General features: G+C 32.7%; 2 protein-coding genes across 5 annotated transcripts; one reads left to right on the forward strand and one right to left on the reverse strand.

Annotated features, from left to right (window-relative positions):
* Nucleotides 1-317: 317 nt before the first annotated feature.
* LOC114192280 (beta-glucuronosyltransferase GlcAT14B) lies at nucleotides 318-3,619 on the forward strand. Its single transcript, XM_028081955.1, has 4 exons — nucleotides 318-1,246; nucleotides 2,060-2,135; nucleotides 2,267-2,382; nucleotides 2,833-3,619. Exons 1-4 carry the CDS (start codon nucleotides 631-633, stop codon nucleotides 3,342-3,344), a joined length of 1,320 nt encoding a protein of 439 aa, XP_027937756.1. The 5' UTR covers nucleotides 318-630; the 3' UTR covers nucleotides 3,345-3,619.
* Nucleotides 3,620-4,435: 816 nt separating this feature from the next.
* Nucleotides 4,436-12,099, reverse strand: LOC114192566 (protein PAM71-homolog, chloroplastic). 4 transcript variants are annotated; one of them, XM_028082325.1, is made up of 11 exons: nucleotides 11,814-12,099; nucleotides 11,101-11,263; nucleotides 10,464-10,514; nucleotides 9,957-10,140; nucleotides 7,662-7,709; nucleotides 7,152-7,248; nucleotides 6,029-6,192; nucleotides 5,866-5,931; nucleotides 5,522-5,572; nucleotides 5,077-5,181; nucleotides 4,436-4,997 (listed from the first exon to the last, which is right to left on the reverse strand). In XM_028082325.1, the coding sequence occupies exons 1-11, from the start codon at nucleotides 11,932-11,934 to the stop codon at nucleotides 4,932-4,934; spliced, it is 1,116 nt and encodes a 371-aa protein (XP_027938126.1). In that variant the 5' UTR covers nucleotides 11,935-12,099; the 3' UTR covers nucleotides 4,436-4,931. The 4 variants fall into 4 exon arrangements, with proteins under 4 accessions (XP_027938126.1, XP_027938125.1, XP_027938128.1 ...); XM_028082324.1 differs by having other exon boundaries at nucleotides 11,101-11,293; nucleotides 11,814-12,094; XM_028082327.1 differs by lacking the exon at nucleotides 10,464-10,514.
* Between the last annotated feature and the right edge of the window lie 468 nt (nucleotides 12,100-12,567).

Below are 12,567 nucleotides of genomic sequence, written 5' to 3' on the forward strand. Positions count from 1 at the left end.
GTTACATTTATTGTTATTCAAAATTCAATGTTCATTGATTATGTCCTTAGGATACTTATAAGCATTATCCTATATAGTATCCATTAAAAACATCGTCCAAGAATCCATGAATGGAGTTGTTTTCAAGTTAAGGTACCCTTCAATTAAAATTGTAACGGATCTTTGAAGTTAAAATTAATTATTTTATACAAATTTTCTTACATACAAATTAATTTTAACTTATATGATTTTTTTATTTTATTTTTTTATTTTATTATGATTTTTTTTCCCATCTAAATAGACCATGTCCTTAACAAAAAGGTAAAGAGAATCAGAAAGTTATAGAATTAGGAATTAGGAAACAAAGCAAAGAACCAATCCAAAACCCACACTTAGAAGCAAACATACATCTGAGAAAAAACACACACAACTGAACCATTTCATTTCATCACACCAGAAAAACACAGATGCTGGAAAAAAAAAAACACAACTGAATCAACCAACAACATTTGATTTCATCACATTAAATTCCACAACACTACTGAACCAACCAACCTTTGATAATATCAAAGGTGAAGAAAGGGGAGAGATCTCACCAGAAGAACCCAAAAAGCAACCATTTTTACACACCCCACATAGAAGAACCAGAAAATGCAAAACCCAACTTCACCGCCACCACCACAACCACCGTCGTCGTCATCATCGTCGTTTTCCTCCACCTTCTTCAACCTAAGAGATCCAAAGCCCAAACCCACCCTCATCCTCCTCTACACCTTCCTTTTCCTCTCTCTACTCTCCCTCACACTCATCCTCTACCTTTCCCATTCCACCATCCACACCCACTCAGGACCCGACCCGTTTCTCCACCCGACCCATGCCCACCGTCTCGTCTTTGACCCCCACAAACCCTCTCCCCCTCCGCCGCCCGCCGTCGCCTACCTCATCTCCGGCTCCCGGGGCGACGCCGCACGGATCCTCCGCCTCCTGGATGCAACCTACCACCCTCTCAACGTCTACCTCCTCCACCTCGACGCCTCCGCCCCTCATGCAGAGCGCGAGCTCGTGGCCGTCACCGTGCAGTCCAACCCCATCTTCAAGGCCGCGCAGAACGTTCACGTCGTGGGGAAGCCCGATTTCTCCTACCCCAAAGGGTCCTCCCCTGTCTCGCTGCGCCTCCACGCCGCCTCCGTCTTGCTCCGCCTCTCGCTGGACTGGGACTGGTTCGTTAGCCTCAGCGCCGATGCTTATCCTCTTGTTACGCAAGATGGTATGGGTTGTGAATGAATTCGGGTGAAATGCCATTTTGGTCCCAAAGATTTGGATGTGGTGGTGGTGGTAGTTTTGAAAGAGGAAAGTGTGTATGGATTTTGTTGTCTTTGGAGACTACTTAGATGTTGAGATTAGATGATTGTATTGTATTGATAGATTTTTTTAATTTTGAGGCGAGGAAATTAGTCTTTTGGAACAATGTGACTGAGGACATGTTTAGTTAGGAGGTAAAAGTGCTTTTGAGAGCTTCTCTTCTGGAAACATAGAGTTGGATTGGTTTAGTTGTTTTTAGGGACTGAATTGGTGTTTGAATGTAGAGCTATAGGGGATTATGGATCGACTTTTTTAGTCTCGAGAGGTGAAAATGGCGTTTTTCAGATTTTGGAGCTTTTGGACTAATGTGATTGCCATTATATCTTTGAGTAAGCAGTGATTGTAAAGTCTAATTCAACCACAAATTGTGTATGTGAGAAGTTTGTTCACTTTCATAATAACTATATAGTAGAGTCGTGCTGCCAATGCCATATTACTGTTACTTCTTGGTAATGAAAGATTTATACTGTTGTAGTCTTTGAAAGATGGAATCATGATTTTAACATGTGAAAAGATTAGAATGTGAATCAATTTACTAATTTGGAGTGTTGAAATTGATGTTGAAACAAAGGATTATAATGATTGAAATTTTCATTTTTCAGGAATGAAAATGATGATTTTTGTCTTTAAGGAGCTAAAATAATGTTTTGCTGTTCTTATATGTTGCCTAAAACAATATGTTTGATATTTTGATGATGAATCTTTTGTGGTGTGTCAGATCTTCTCCACATTTTGTCGTTTCTGCCTAAGGATATGAACTTTGTGAATCATTCAAGCTATATCGGATGGAAAGAGTAAGTTTGTGTTCTTGTGTGATTTTGTTGTTGTTATTGTTTGTTCAACATTGTAACTGTAGTGATTAGCGGTTGATGTTATACGGTGATGCAAGAATGAAATTTGTTTCCCATGTGTTTTGGTGATGTAGAGCAAGGAAATTGAAACCTATTATTGTTGATCCGGGACTGTATCTATCCGAAGGGACTGAAATGTTTTATGCTACTCAGAAGAGAGAACTTCCTAGTGCTTACCGCGTGTTCACAGGTATTAATGTGTTTTAGAGCAATGTATTTGAGTCTCTGCATATTTTTGGCTTTTCATTTTATTTAGTTAGTGTGCCAGTAACAGCAAGAGTGGAAAAGAGCTGTACTGGTAATATACTGATGATGAATGATTGACATTCATGAGAAAAGAAGAAAACATGAACATCAAATGTTTTTACTTTTTAGGACAAAATTGGATTGTATATGTATTCATGAGAAGATGAGAAAATTGTTTGATTTTAGTTTTGCTCTAAGGCACATCTTTCTGGATGGAATCATGGGACTGCACTCATATGTTCCTTACTATTCCAGAGTGTCAATTTATTATAGAAGACATAAAAAGTTGGAAACAAAGTAGAAACAAAAAAATAATGTTATCTGAGATGAGACATTCTTTTGTCTAGTTGCTGGGTTAGATATGCAGAACTTTGGTTAACATCTTTAGGTGCAGGTTCATCTTTTTCTATCTTAAGTCGCCGTTTCATGGAGTTCTGCATCTTGGGAGAAGACAACCTCCCAAGGATTCTACTGATGTATTTTGCAAACACACCTTCATCCTTGTCCAACTATTTCCCCACAGTTCTCTGCAATTCTCGGCAGTTTAACAGGACAGTCATAAACCAAAACTTATTATATGGTGTCCAAGACAGCCATAGAAATGATCTTCGACCACTTAACTCCACAGATTTTGATGACATGATTCGGAGTGGAGCCATCTTTGCTGAAAAGTTCCACAAAGACGATCCGGTGCTCGATCTCATCGACCAAAATCTTCTGGGTCGAACACCTAGATCAGTTGTTCCTGGTGGATGGTGCTTAGGTGAGGCTGGGAACAACACTTGTTTAACTTGGGGTGATGCCAAGATCTTAAGACCTGGTGCAGGTTCTCAACGGCTCGAGAAGGCGATCGTTGAATTGCTGGCAAATGGCATTTTCCGGTCACGCCAGTGCATATACGAATGAACCTGACTCCAACCTGACATCTTAACACTACAAGAATGGTTTCTGTGCCTTGTCTGTTGAAACTCTATGGTCAGGGTATGGAGTTTTTTGGGTGGTTCTTTACACAAGATAGGTATGTGTATTGTACGAGTATGCATTATGTTAGCATGATTAAAATTTTTGCCACTTCTGAGTGGCCTTTTTCTATGATTTAACATGAATGCCAATATAGCATGTACCTTCACATTTGGTTGCTGGATATAGTACACAAAAATTCCAAGTTACTTGCAACTAAATCTTAGATGGATTATTCAAAAGCTTTAGAACATGCATATGACAGTACCACACCTTACATTAAAATATACTATATTGTTAAGAGGTGGACTTTAAACTTAACTTAATCCTACATTGTGTATTTTTCTTTTATCGATTGATTTAAATTTTGAAACAAAAATAAATAAAATTTGTAGAGTATTTTTTATTTAAACTAGCAATGTCATTAATATTATTAAAGTAAATATATTAATTCTTTATAAATTAACAGAACTCATCTAAAAAATACACTATGAATACCATATATTTGTAAAACTAAATTGAATAAATAAATTCAATTATTTTATGAATTTACAAAAATAAATTTTAGTTATTGTTTTAAATAAGTAAAATTTTCAAATGGTTAAGTTGCATTTATATATAAAATTGATTGTGTTTAAAATAATTTATATTATCAAAATAAGTTTCACATGTTTTTTTTTTAATAAAAGGATCATTAAAAGAAAAATATGCCAAAATCCAAAAGCTTTCAAAACAAATAAATCATAAAACATTGGAATAAACAAGCAAGATAAATTTATGTCATGTATCCAATATGTTTAAACCTAATTACCTTAACCATTGTTGTACCAGTTTGAATTGTTCTATAATTATTTAGATAAAATTAAAGACCAGTTTGAATATTTTCAAGAAGCAGGACATATAACAACGGTTATTGACAATGTATCAAGTAAAATATGTAGAGAGGAGAGATGCACCCAAGTTGATTGCAAGCCATAGTAGATTGCCACGGTAACATTACTTGTGACTATATTTCTATTTCCTCACCCAATTATAGATTGTGCATGAAACATAGATAACACATTTACATTCCTATAATTCACAAAAACCCTAAAACCGAACATCCATAATATCCTAACAAGTGACAACTAAAATATATTCAGTACAAAAGCTTACATTTCTAACACGAGAAGAGTTGTTTTGATTGACAGTTTTGAATCTGTGATGTAGTTTTATTAATACAACAAATCAGCACATTCCTACTATTTTTATTAATACAACAAATAAGCACAACCCCACAAAAGGTAGTCTCCAGAAAGAATTGCACAAGTTTCTCTTCGCACCTCACTCTAATGCCACATTTCATGCTTCTTATTCTCTAACAATGTGAGCAATTTGCTCCTGATGTCTGATAAACAAATTTAACAAAGTTAAAATATGAGCTTTTCTCTGTTCTCTCAGCAATCTTTCTGTGTTATGAGCATGTCTTATTCCTTCCAACTCCATAAATGATAGATTACACACCCCAAAGGTGTAAGCATAGACAACAATGAATCAGAAAACTCCAAAAAAGGTGGCCACAGCAAAAATTAGAAACAGCCCTCCACCCAAGTAACCAACCTGATGAAAGTAAATTGCAATATTAGATATTTAACTACAAATTCAAGCATTCCATGTTCAATCAAGTTATGATTTGTACCAGTTTTTCAGAAATGTAGTTAGCAAGGAATGCTCCTCCAAGAATGGCAATAGTTGTTGCGACTAGGTGTCCAGCAATGGCTCCACTTGCCACACCCCAAGGAGACTGAAACAAATAACAAATTACTGAAGTTAATATATATATATATATATATATATATATATATATATATATATATATATAATCAAGAGAGGATTACCGAGAGATACAATACCAGTTAGATATGAGCCTATCTCACATATAAGGAATTAATACCACCTCAAACCCAAAATCTTAAGACAATGAGTTTATAAATCTTTATCCTTACTCAATGAAGGACTTAAACTCACACTTAAATTTCCAACAAAATATATATATATATATATATATATATATATACACACACACACACACACACATATAAAGCAGAAAGTGTTATGAGTCATCACAGAATTTAAAAGTGCACCTGAGCAGCTCCTAGTGCAATAGTAGCAAGCATAGAGCGATCTCCCCATTCCTACATAGTCCCAGTAACTAAATTAAAATTCATGCTGGATAACAGAATTGCTTCCACAAATTAAGTGTGATTAATGACTACCTATACAGACTCAGAATTCAGGAGTATAAAATAACAAGTAATTTCAGGCTGTCTGTATTCATGGACATCAGGGGGAACATTTTGAGCAAATGCAACATACAGTAAGATTTTCACAATGCATCAACACAATTGTTTCATTATAGTGGTGATTTTACAATCAGAAATTTATGCTAAATTATTCCTTGATAAAACAGGAAAAAGTGGAGCCTTACAGCAAAAAATACGAGGCTGAATGACTTCCATATAATCTCTAGAGGATTTGAAAGTTTTTTTGATACCTGAAGATAATTCAGAAAGAAATGTTAAAGGGTATAAATGACAGTTGAATTGCAAAATTGAAGGTAGAATAGTGTTGGCCATGCATGGGTTTCTAACCTTCTCTTTCACAAGCTCCTCTGCTTCAGCGAGTTCATCAAGTTCAGGACTGCTGTTATCACCCTTCTTAGCCACATCAGATGGAAGATCCCATGCATCTTTTATTGCTTTTAGGCCGAAAAACAAAAGAAGGGTTACTGCTGCATATTCTCCAATTGGCACGGCTGTAGGTAGACCACATAAAGCACAAACATCAGTTACTAGCATAACAAATTATCTATATCAACTCTCTGCCCGGGTGAAAAGATAATTAAATACTACAGAACAGAGATTACATGAAACTGAAAGTGTTGGATTAAAGTAGGACAAAGACGAAGTAAAATTATGAAAAACATACTTCAGATATTTCTATTTGATGTAAAAAGTGCGGTTAATAAAAACAGAGAGATACACTGAAAAAACCCAAAAGCTACTTATTGCAGATCAATTAAATTTAAGCTCTTTTGTCCTGGAACTCCAGAAGGACCAACATGGCAGGTCAGTTTATATCAATGTTGAAGAAGGTAATTGTAACTTGCTTCCAGTCTCAGACTTAAAACAACTTCCTATTAATATTCGTAAGAACAAAAAAATTGATTATTTTCTATTGGTGTAATGTTCTCAATGGCTAATTCTACATACATTCCTAATGCCTGTGAAAGAAATTAACTGAGCCCAATCTCAAAAGCTGGTTCAAGATGAGAGGACTACCCAAGCCTTATAGGGAATAATAACATTTAAAATTAGGAAGTTAATTACATTTGGTACTGACTTCTGTACATCAAAACAGATTTAAAACAAGAGACAAATCTGTGGATATAATTGGAGAAGTTAAAGCAAGCCATAGTGTGAAAAAGAAAATAATGACAAAAACCACTAACTGGTTCTTATTAAACTATAAAGCTTATGAAAATTTTCAGAAAAGCATAAGATACAATATATAGTAATTTTCTTACTCCATTTCATACACAATATCTATTCATTAGCAAACTTTAATCTATGTTTATCAAACAGATTACACTAAACCAGTAATTCAAAACAGAATGCATTGCCTAAAATGCTGAGTCAAGTTCCTTCACTATATGGACATGCTAAAATATGGTAAATCTGAAAAGTCAAAGAAATACCATATGCTACAACTTACTTGTCTGAAACTGAGCAGGCACTGATTGAAAGATTCGGCCAATTACAACAGACAGGACTGACATGAGTCCAAGAGCACCCATTGAACCCAATAGGACCTGGTCAATACATAACATCTCAGTTAAAATAAATGTTTCGAAATGCTAATTACACTGCTTGATAATCAATTAATTAGAACTACAAACTTTGAATACCACTAGATTATAGATTAAACAAATGCTATTTCAATACCGAATTGACAAACAAATTAGTGTACACAAGTTAAGAAATCGAATTGGAGTAAATTTGTTTGTCTAGCCTTTTACAATAAAACAGTAAAGACATATGTAATAATATACCAGAAACAGAAGAATTTGTTGAACAGAGAGGAAAAATAAACCAGAGAGAAGAATAATTCCAATTCTAAAAATTAGGAGTATATAAGCCAAGAAATTAAAACAATAACAAAGAAAACTAGACAATATTACATCAATGATGGATTGGATTGCAATAAAGAAGTCAGAAGGCTCACCAATCCCTTCTCAAATTGCATTGCCAAGAGTGCAGCAATAAAGAATGTCTGGTCAAAGGAATAAATGCCAACTTTAGGTTCATGAATACATACAGGGGTAACAAATGTTTAATAAAAGACTAGAACACTACTAAACCTGCACTTGTCATGGTTATAGAAATCCATAGGGTAAAAAGCAATGAAACAGTTTCAATGCAATAATGATAAAAATTCTAAACAAAGTTGATGCAGGAGAGGGAAAACTTAGTGAAATCCATTTGGACAAACAAATATATCTATTGAATAAGATTTTGTTATTTGGTTAAGTTTGTAGCATTACAAAACTAAAAACACAAAAAACATTCCACGCATGACTAATAAAAAAACAAAAATATGTTACCAAATATTAGTCTATGAACATTAAGATAGATATGATATCTGCTCATTCGGGTATATGAAAAACTTAAACTATTCATATACTTGCTCATTTTGTTTTAATTTGTCAGCTATAGAACCAGAAATTCCTTTTCATAGGAGGGAAAAGTGCCTAAGTGGCATCCGTGAAGAATATTTGGATAGAACCAATGGCAAATACAGAAAATGTTGTCAATGGGAACAAAAATATAATTTATAATATTTTCACAAATTTAAAATATCACGAGCATTGTGCACAGCATGACAAAATGAGCTCAAGAACAATGAGATATGGAGTGCAACACTGGTTGCGAAAACACATCTACTGAGAGCGAATGAACACAAAACACACAAAGCAAGATAGAAGGTGAATTAATGTCTTGTATTCTGACAAGCACAAGTCACAATAGTAAGAGTCCATTCCATGTCTAAAACACAATATATATTTTATATCTTACAAAAATATTATTTTTTGATTCGTTATCAAAATCATAATATTCTCTAGCTTTATACTCTAAAAAAGTATACTGAGTTACTACAAATATGAATAAATAAGATAATAATTATTTAACAAAAAAATATTAATTCATTTAAATAAATAAGTATTTCATCTTAAAAAGTAGAAAAGTTTGACCATCTCTATTAATTAACTTCAGTTCTCTTTTTCAATTCCTTTTGCTTCATATTCATTTAATATTTTTCCACCTTTTTATTCAATAAAAAAATTAGATTAAAAAAACATCGTAAATACAAAACAATAATAATAATAAAAATACCTTCAATATTTTTCAACTAATTAATAAAAGCCATTTTGAATAGTTATAAGAAAATTGTAATATTAAAATGAATAAAATCTAAAACAAATTGAATAATATCTCAAAAAAATAGCTTTTATCTATAACATCAATAAAGATTTTCTCCTATGTATACAAATTCTTACCATTTTATTATTAAAAAGTAACCATTTTTTTAAACTAAAATAACTACCTATAATAAAAAAAACCTACAAACTAAATAAAAACTACCTACAATACATTTATAAAAAATATTTATAGTTATTTTATAACATTAATAAAGGGAATTATATATATTTATTATTATAATTGCCTTTTATGAATTTTTTTATAAGTTAATTATATTTTTTATTTTAATGATAAGAAACATCATTGGTTAGTCATTTTCCCAAAATAGTCTAACTCAATTGAGACCTACTTGAGTATCAAAAACCTTGTTGATAATGTACTAGTTTGTTTATTCTCTACTTTTATTGTTCAACCAACAGGGCTAGACCTCTTTGATAGAAATAACAGCAAATGCAACCATAACTATTTTCTCAAATTTATGTCAGAGTGATAGAAGCAAGTAAAATATTGATATCACGTGTAATAAACAATTGCTTTCTTATTTTAGGTTCCTCTGGTAGATTTGAAGTGTCATGACGGTTAGCTGAATGGAGTTGCTAAACTGTATTTTAAAACTAAATTTTTTTAAAGAGAACATTTCCGATTTGAAATCAGTTCAAAATTAATTTTGTTTTGAAATAATCTTTTTATTTTATTTTATTTTTTGAGAAAAAAAAAACTGGTTTAAAAACTACTTTTTGGTTTGAAACTGGTTTTGAAGAAAAAACTAATTCTGAAACCCTGTCTCAACCAAACTATTATTTTAGGTTTGAAACTGGTTTTAAAATATCCAAATTGGTGGTTTGAAAAAAAAATGCATTTGGATTTAAAATCCAATTATTTAGAGCATATTTGGAAAAGTCTTTGGCATGAGTTATATTGGAAATTGAAAAACCATATTGAACATCTAAGAAATAATAATTTGCCACATACGAACAATAGGGAAGTTAATGTAAACAAAAAGAACCAAGAGAAAGTCTAAACAGTAATAGTTAAATACCTTGTCTCCAATCTCAGAAACAAATATTAATGTAAATGCAGCAGTGAATCCTGACTTTGCAATTGCTGCTAAAATTGATGAAGGTCCTCCTTTGACAAAGGCAATTAGTGAAAATACAAAAGCACATCCCAACAGCACAAAAGCTATAGAGAGAGGATAAGGGATCTGAGTAGGAGGTTTCACACTGCCAACCCATAAAATATATATACATTAGAATTATCATAGAGTCATGAACAACCACAGTAATAGTATGCTTAAAAAAAGCAACCGAAAAGATTTCAGTGACATGTTAATTCACACAACAAAACTAAACAATGGATTTAGACTCTAACGTCAATCTGCTAAAATAAATTGGAGAATTTTTCCCTTTGAATGCAACCACATGCTTGATTTAAATAACTAATCTTTTAAATGGTGATATGAATACTGCCAATTTTCTCTTCAAACTTTTACTTAATTTAGTACAAATCTTTTAAATCTGATCTGCAAGAGGAATACATTTCACACCTTAATAGATTCGTCAGGCTAAGTCGGTATGAGAAATCGGTAAGTGTTATACTGCACAGAGGAATGCAATTCCCTCAAAAAAATAGTAGCACAAATCCAAACTTTTCATTTGATCTAATATGAAGCAGAGGATCATCTAAGATTGTTAGAACAAAAGTAACGTAAAATGGCCATGCTTGAGTATCAGACTGATAACAAATAATTAGGGTGGAGAAAGAATGTGGTGGAGAGGAACCAGGTTTATTGACCAAAAGCTCATGTTACCAACTTCAGACTTTATGTTAGGAGTTAGGATTGTGGCTGGCAACCTTGTCCATAAAAAACCTCAACAGTAAGTCTCTAATATCAAGTACATAAATAAAAAGACCTGAAGCATGTAATTCCACACACACCTCAATCATAAATATATATGTGATCTGTATAGCAAGTTTACAGCCTAATTTCACATATAGAAGCTGAGATTTCAAGGGAGAACACAATCATAAAAGCAAATGAACATTACACCACTGAAAGTTCTAAAACTAAAATTACATTGTGATAAGTTCCTAGAGCTACCCTTCATCTTATGGTGTGATGGTCTATATGGCCATCTGTTGCATAGCAAATGAAATCAATCAAGTGGAACAGTGGAACTCACACTTTAGAAGAACTGTCTTCTACGGAATTCTTTTCAAAGACATTGTGGCCATCTTTCTCATTACTGCTTCCATAATCTCCGGGTTCAACACCACTAATATTGGATGCTAGGGCTCGAATTGTGCAACGGGCAAAGCTCAACCCTGATTTCTGTCTGCGTCTTACTATATATAATTCAGGCATAATGTCACTCCCTAAGCCAACAAACATAAGTACAAACAGTATAATCTGCGTAAAAAGCTCTAGGTAGCTAACCTGATAAAAGTTAGAGAGCACAAAATCCACTCATAAGATTTGATTCAGACTTCAAGGATTAGAATTAAGGTAAACGTAGGAATACAACTACAACTACAACTACAACTACTTTCACTGAGCATTAATCTCACCAATTTCACTACCAAAGGTAATAGCATTGAAGACAAGGCAACATCACTTCAAACTACAACATAAAAAGTAAAAACCACAGCATAAAACCTTAAATTTGTTATCATAATTACTTGGAAAAACATGATTTTCTTATGAAACGCCCAAAGGAAGAAAATCTTGGAACTGACCCACCAAATTGGACTTGACCCATCTAAGCAAATTCTGTTCATTGTCACATGAAGAAAACCCATTCAACAAGTACCACCAAAAAAGATCGAATAATTGATAAAAATGAAAACTTTTGAAATGGGGTGTAAGAAAAGAAGTTAGATGTTGGTTAGAACTTACATGGGTATAGCGTGGTGGTTCTGGTGAAATGAGAAGAGGAAGGCAACGCATCCACCACTGCCAAGGAAGGAGGAGGCTTTCCCCTCGAAAGCAAAGGGGCATGAGGACCTAACCCTCTCATATTTTCTGTGAAAGTGATTCTACAGTTTCATTTCTGGGTTCTGCAAAACTCAGAAACTTTGAAGGAAACCAGTTGAGGTAAGGCTGGTACAAGAAAGAGAGTTCTTGAAGGTTGACACGTATGCAACGGGGAGAGAAATTATGGATGAAGTAGCCACGCATTCATTCATGCTTGTGCAATGCACACGATTTATTGTGTAATTATTTAATACTTTATTGTAGTAATGAATTTTGGAGTGTATAAAATCTTGATTAATTGTATTAAATTAGAATGATAATAATAATATTAAAAAATAATAAGGATAAAAAATATTATTGAATATTTTTTAGAATTAATTGATATATAATATATTCTGCTTTTTAAATAAATTTAATAAATAAATTATTTGGATAAAATCATTATATATTAGTTATCATAATGCTTTATAATTTTTATCCTGGTATTGTATTTAAATTATCTATATTTACTAATGAAAATATGTGCGTATGTATATGTGTTTATTTCTTCTAATTTTAAAAATAGATATAAATAATGTTTTACATTTTTTATTTATTTTATAAATAATTTTTTATTAAAGATATTTATTTTATTTTAAAAATGATTAGTTTAAAAAAATTAAATAAAAAAACATTA

Source organism: Vigna unguiculata, chromosome 7, assembly GCF_004118075.2.
Source record: "Vigna unguiculata cultivar IT97K-499-35 chromosome 7, ASM411807v1, whole genome shotgun sequence".
Classification (NCBI taxonomy): Eukaryota; Viridiplantae; Streptophyta; class Magnoliopsida; order Fabales; family Fabaceae; genus Vigna; species Vigna unguiculata.